The sequence below is a fragment of the Pyxicephalus adspersus genome, chromosome 4, assembly GCF_032062135.1.
Source record: "Pyxicephalus adspersus chromosome 4, UCB_Pads_2.0, whole genome shotgun sequence".
Classification (NCBI taxonomy): Eukaryota; Metazoa; Chordata; class Amphibia; order Anura; family Pyxicephalidae; genus Pyxicephalus; species Pyxicephalus adspersus.
In genome coordinates, this window is record NC_092861.1 from 19,489,246 (window position 1) to 19,496,689 (window position 7,444).

Below are 7,444 nucleotides of genomic sequence, written 5' to 3' on the forward strand. Positions count from 1 at the left end.
CATCAGTGTATTTAAATGATGGCAGAATGCCTGTAAGCTAGATATGATTGTATGCAGTATTTTCTGAATTTAGCTCAAGGGAAAGTCAATCAGATGTTATCTTGTCACACCCAAAGTATATAGGACAAAGGATGACAAACTACAGTTTTTAGAATTACAGCATTACACTTGATACCATGTGCCTAATTTATTTAAGCTCTCCAAGGCTGGAGAGCATACACTTTCATCAGTGAAGCCGGGTGATCCAGCGAACCTGGAATGTATTTCTACAAAGTTATTTGCTAGCTAATGTTTTTAATCCTGGACCAGATCCATTTTGGGTTTGCTGGATCACCCAGCTTCACTGATGAAAGTGTGTTCTCTCCAGCCTTGGAGAGCTTTAAAAAATCAGGCCCCATGTGTCTATCGGAGCAGAGACAGACCCTGTAGTCATAAGATGTCGGCAGCAAGCAATCGTCTGACCAAAATCTGTTAACAGTAAAGTAAAAAGATGCAGAAGTCAGATAGCTGCACAGCTACAGGCAAGCAAAGCTAAGCAATCTGGTTCTGAATTTGCAAAGTTTTGTTCTGAGGATAATATATTTAATAATCACAAGAAAAAAAATTTATTTCTTTAAGAATTTGCCTTATACAATTTTAAGTATTTTTGGATTTAAATAATGTGTTAAAGTGGAACTGTCATTAAAATATGACACCTTTACTTCCGCAGAGCCCCTCCACACCTTGCTTCCATTCAGTCCTGTGCTGAACTGGCTTCTGCCTACATAAACTCATGTATGAAATAGTCCTATGTATAGTATGGATACTGCAATCCCATGATGAGACAATGGGCTCAGAGATACATATTGATGTGATGTACAATATTATTGACAATGTAACGATATATGAAATACCTTACTGATACATTACTATATTTTGAAAAAATCCAGCCTCTAAACCCCAACTTCTTCTTTTCTTTTTTTATTCTGATAAATAATTATGAGTGGCAATTACCTTAAACTTGAAAGACAACATAGAGAAACAGGAGATCACTCTATATCCCTTTTCTCAGAAAGAGGTAGAAACAACCTATATTTCTAAGCATTATCAGCCTATCTATAAAAAAAATTATGGTTTTGTGTTACAAACTTAAAAAAAAATAAATTAAAAACCATAAAGTTTTATACAATCGGATTCCAATCAAATATAAATTATTTTATGTACTTGTAGATTTTATTACATTATAGTGACCCCACATGACACTGCCGAAAACTTGTAAGTGTGCGTAGGGCTAGGATGCCACACTTTAAGTTCCCCAAGTTTCATGTTATGAAATTTCAGTTTTAAGACTCAAATCCAGGGGAAAAAAGACCATGTAACAGGTATACTTGATAGATTATTTTATAGCAGGTAAAAATAATTTCATGTTATATGTTAAAGGTTTAGTTAATTGATCTCCTATTTTGTAATTTCTTATTTTGAACTAGCTGTTCAACTCAGGAATATCAATTTTCTATATGCATAGTAAGACTGACACATTCCTGATACCAAATCCCCACTGTATACCCTGTTGTAAATACTAGAGCATATTGTGTTTACTGTAATGGTATATTATTTCACATGGCGCGTCGTTTTTCATTCATATCCAGATGGCGGTTTGGGTCCCCAACCAGCCATGTTTTAGTAGCGTTAAACTTTGTCGTCTTCCTGTCACTGCAGAAATGATTTTTTATGGGCTAAATTCATAGGGGACATTATCAGCAACTTCTCTAGTGAGAACTGGTTGAGCAGTAATTAATTATAGAAATAGTTCTTTAAATTGGTTTTTCTAGTGGAAGCTGTTGAAGTTATTATTTTTTTGAGAAATAATCTGTATTTTGTTTCATATTACAGGAGACTAATCTCCTGGAAATGGTAAATCTGTTTGTGGGCTAAGACCTTAATAGAGTGGACCTTACCAGAGCTAAAGCATCTTCTCATCTTGGATCTCATAGCAGCTGTCAAATGACCAAATGTCTAGTCAAATAGTTTTTCTTGTTGTATATTTGCAAATATTAACACCAAAAACATATTGTATGAATAATAATAATAATAAACAGGATTCATATAGTACCACATTACGCAGCGCTGTACATTAAATAGGGGTTGCAAATGACAGACAGATACAGTGACGGTGACACAGGAGGAGGAGAGGACCCTGCCCCGAAGAGCTTACAATGTAGCAGGTGGGGGAAGTAACACAAAATAGGAGGGTATTATGACACAAAAGGAGGAGTTGGCCTAGTTTTCTCATGGAAATATCAGAATATAATAAGTATGTCCTTATTGGCTACAAGGGATCTCCTCTGGGTTTAAGATCTTTGTTCAAATTTTTCATTACAGCCAAGGCTCTCATACATGTTAAAAATTTAAAAAAGTAAAACCACGTTATAATATTTTCATCAGGCAAGCCCCAGCTTTTGTTTGGTAATGACTAGAAAAACCACTTGATTTATTTGGTGTTTACAATTGTTTAGTGTTCTTCTAGAATGTATCATTTTCCTGCGGGTCATGTTTTACATTCATTCAGCAAAAAGCAGTGCCTGCAGATCGGAGGAACATTAGGTATGTATTATGCAGTGACAGTGACAATCGTGCTACTGTTTAGTGGATTAGTGTAATATTATCAGAAGAATTATGGAGCGGTTTATAGGTGCCGAGATTCAAATCTCATTAGTCTTTGTGAAAGGTCACTATTCTGGCCATATAATGGGTAAGAATAACCTGGTTTTGTTGGAAGGGCATCATGAATTAATGATGACTGGAAGATCTATCACTGCTTAAGTGATTTTATTTCCCCATATGTCACATTATGTTAAATATAGGGATATTACTTTCTAGCTGTTCTGTCTGCAGGCTACGTAAATGTATCATCCTGTAAGATTAAATCGAATTATGATAATATGGCATTTGAATACCATTCCTGTTTGCCATGAGTCCTCCCAGAGCACACCTAGGCAATTCTAATACCTAGGCTGTCTGTTTTGGATGTGACCAATGTGCTGCTAGAATTATGCGTCATCAAGGGATCTATAGCCACGATTGGACTTCTATGGACAGCCGACTGGCTGACTCATAGCAAACTTTATTAGTTTGAACTGGACCTAGGACACAAAATTTAATAAAAAAAAGTAAAAAAAAAAAAAGTAATTGAAGAACTCTAGGTAGATATAAGCTGAACTTTAGTTCACTCCCCGTATATGGCGTTGACATGTTCTCCTACTAGGTCATCTGTGATATTACATCAGTACAGTCTGAATATTATGATATGGTATAGATTGAGTCATATGATAAATGATATGTTTATGTGTTAGATTCTACAAAATTAGACTTTTCTCCTGAGGAATCTTCTTTAGTCAAATGCCTTGAGACCTGCTATATACATCAGAAAAGGACATGCAAAATACTCAGTGCAAAAGTTTAGCTTGTTGTATTTTAATGATTTTATGGTATTGTAGAACTGAATAAAAAGTAATCTTAATAGAATTACTAACCTCAAAGGTCCAATTTCTTCTCAATTTCAAATTCAAGTCTTTGGTGGGAATGTCTAAACTGGTTAGTTTTTCTTTGTCCTACATTTTAGTTAATATTGGTTTATATATCAAGACTGCCCCAAGCTCAATATTTCCTCCAGCTAAGGGTAGGTTGCTGGGATCCAGTGTCAAAGCTGGAGGACATGCAGGGCAGAAAAAGCAGTGCCAACCCAGGGCCCTTGTGTACCAGACCTAGGGCATCAGACCCCAATTTCACAGACACTGTTTATTTAAAAATAGTACGCAGTGTCTACAATGACACAAAGAAAAAAAATGCTGAATCTTCTATTTCCTTCTACATACTCAAAACGTATTCTTAATGTAGAACACTGAAATCTAAAGACAATGTGTCAAAGTGTTTTGTGTATCAAGTACACTTCTGTTTTAAAGTCTGTATCCTGCAAAACTGATGATTCAGTACTAGAGAGATATCCAAACTAGGTTGTGAAACTTAACAGCTTACATTGTGATGAGTGACCCCTACTCTTCCTCCCTATTGATATTATTAGTTTGATGCCATACTCTTGTTACCTTCTAGAGTATGTCAATTATTTGAACAGGACAAAGATGGGAAAGGAAGCCGGTGGTTTACTCCTGAATGGTAGCCACATAAAATATATCATCTTTGTGTGAACTCATCTTTTATTCAGAATACTAATATAGGAATGTCAGCAATGTTGACCCCCTGACTGATCCCAGAATAGTGTACCTTCAAGGATGATCTGGTGCCCCCTCAGAAGTAAGACATGTGTACCTTGGGGCAGACTGATTGTTACAGCCTGTTGGACACCTGTTATTTTTTGCTTCACCCAGAGAATGATATGGCCACTGATGTGCAACATCAGTCACACAATCTTGGTGACACACAGGAATGTATGTGAGCTTTTAACTTTGCGCTCACTACTTTAGTTACTTGACATATGAGACGAGTAAAAAGTGATCTTTTGGGGTGTGTAAGTATTACCTTTATCCTCAACCTACAGGTCCTGAGACTGCCAATCGGCAATCTTCTTTCATTCCTTTATCAGAATAATTCAGGAGAATGCTTGTTAGATTTACTGATCTCCTCACAGTCCCTCATCCTGTACTTTGTGTTGTATGTTGAGTTTTTCCACTTAAGACTTCTGAGAAGCTCTCTACTTGCCCCATTCCTTGTTCTGATTGACATAGATGTCTCGCTCCGTGAGACTTAATCCTATCTGTTTTCACAGAGCTGTGAACAGTTCTGCTCCTGCACCCTTATGTAACTACACTTGGAAACTCATTACTGCTTAATAGTTTTTGAGGCTGGACTGCACCTGTATGTCAGAAACCATATTGAGAATGAAAGGCTATGTCGACCAAAGAAATTCATGTGATAAAAGCCTATGTACCAACAGCTGTAGATGAGAAACCCAGGTCTTGATAACAACCCTTCTCTGTTCAACAGAATGCTGAATTATAAAGAATTTGGTAAAATGGTTTAAAAGGCTCAGCGGAGAATCGGCAAAAAAGAATTGTGACCTTGATATAGACACCAAATTTAGTAGCATGAGCTTGACATTACTCTATCAATAATTATTCTTTCTATATAATCTTTTGGTTCCTTCTAAATGGCATCCCAATACACATTACCAGGTGACCTGTGATGCATTTGCGCACAGTAGTACTATGTGTTAAGGTACAATGGAAACAAAATTTGAAGGGAATGAATAGGCTGCCTAACCTCTCTATATGACTGCACAAGGCACATCTATGCAGCCACATAGATATGAACTGAGCCTTAGAGGTATCTTCTGTAATAGGTATGGTTTATTCCTACCTCTGTCACTTTTGCTTGAGAACTTGAGCTGCATGAAAAAATAAATAGAAACATGAAATAAAAAAGTATGTATAGAGCAGTATTAACGTCATAAAGTTATCCCTATAAGGTATCCTATATGATAGTGGGCTTTTAATTGCTCAACCTTAATTCATTACTAGGGGGACATACATAATCCAGCATCAGTATCTACAAGACCCAAGCTATTCTCCTTCTGCATTTTTTTTTGTTGTCAGTATGTTTATTTGTAAACCCAATTTCCCTCTTATATTTCTAGGGAAATTCTGGTCTCCTCTGATGACCTATTGGAGTGGTTACGGCCGTTCTGTGGTGACGATTCTTTGCCGGTAAAGCCCAGAATAGATGTGCTGCAGATTCTTGAGCAGAACTTTAACCTCAGTGATGAGGACAACAAGCTGCTTCTGTATTTCAGGACCCAGGCTGTTTTGAAGGCATCATGGACAGATAAAAAGGTAATCATATATTTAAATTTTTTTCTTATAATGATGTAATGAATGAAAGTAATGTAACAGATTATAATGCTGGCCATACATTACAATCTCCTTCTAGTTTATCAAAACTATGGAATATGAATGACTTACCAATCAGCAGCTCTTGTACTACATAATGGTAACACTACAATATTAATACTATGTAACATGCATGTTCTATGTACTATGTAACAATCTTTGTTTCCAGCCCCTGAGTGTCCATACCTGTGTCAATCAACACTGGGGCTATGTACAATACTGCTGAACATGCTGGGGATTTGAGAGATTTGAGTTTTCCGAACAGGTCATGCAGTTAAGATGCCAGCAGACTTCAAAAGTCACTGATCTCCAGAGTTAAAGCGGAACTGTACGGAGAAAAAAAACACTACTTACCTTTACTTCTGCATAGCCCCTGATCCCTCCATACCTGGCCCTTATTAGGTCTCACTCCACCCTGGAATCCTCCTCTATCCCGGCACATAGGAAGCGCTGGGCACGGCTATCTTCGTTCTTCCTTCTTTTGGCTACTTTACCCAATCTCACACTATGCAGGTGCCGATTTCACTGCACATGCGCGGAAGGGGCACTTTTTTTTTTTTAGCTTAAAAAGCCGCAGAAGGAGCAGCCCAGTGCATCCTGGGATATGTAACCTAGGTATTTCAGGAGACTTTTTTTAACCTTTCGGAGTGGGTAATAAAGGGTTATCTATTATTGTTGTTATTATTAATAAACAAGAATTATTTAGCACCAACATATTACACAGCACTGTACATTAAATAGGAGTTGCAAATTACAGACGAATACAGACAATGACAGAGGAGGATAGGACCCTGCCCCCGAAAAGCTTACAATCTAGTAGGTGGGGGAATTTGCACACAATAGGAGGGGAGATATGTAGTGGTGGGAAGTGTTGACTGTTTCAAAAGACAAGAAGATGGGTAGGTAAGTTTAAAAAGATGGGTTTTGAGTACTTATTAAAATGAGCAGAAAGTAGGAGCAAGCCGAATAGGACGAGGAAGACCATTCCAGAGAGTTGGGGCAGCTCTAGAAAAGTCTTGTAGCCGTGCGTGTGATGAGGTTATGAGCGAGGAAGTCAGTTGTCGCCATCGGAGGAACGGAGAGAGTGGCTGGGGCACAGGAACTTGATATTGATTCTAAGGTGAAATGGAGGCCAGTGTAGAGATCTGCAGTTAGAGGTTAGTGGAATACCAGAGAGGAGGATGTTACAGTAGTCCAGACGGGAGAGAGATCTACCTTCAGTACACAGTAGATAGTACAGTTAATACAGTACAGAATGTTCAGATTCACAGTGAGGTTGTATAATGGGTACTGCTTCCTTGCCAGTAAACTGCTGCTTCCGGGGAGAAGCAACAAGTGTTCAGTGTTCCCCAAAGAAAATGAATATGGGCGGGGGTGTGAGCACTACAGTAACACTCACTGATGCCTGCTGGTAAATTTGCAAATGTTGGTTCTGTTGGTGGAATCAGCACTGTGGGGCATGTGATGTGATGGAGCAGCTAGCAAAGTGTCCGTCACCAGGAGCCACGCAGGATGGCTTGATCCACAGATCAAAATCTGCCTTAAGATATATATATATATAT

At 38.0% G+C, this 7,444-nt stretch overlaps 1 protein-coding gene across 1 annotated transcript in view; it reads left to right on the top strand.

Moving 5' to 3' along the window:
* Positions 1-7,444, top strand: part of NBAS (NBAS subunit of NRZ tethering complex) — a 412,001-nt gene that overhangs the window by 333,174 nt on the left and 71,383 nt on the right. Inside the window, exon 48 of the mRNA XM_072407518.1 lies at positions 5,630-5,825. Coding sequence (XP_072263619.1) covers positions 5,630-5,825 — 196 coding nt within the window. The remainder of the gene's footprint in view (positions 1-5,629; positions 5,826-7,444) is intronic.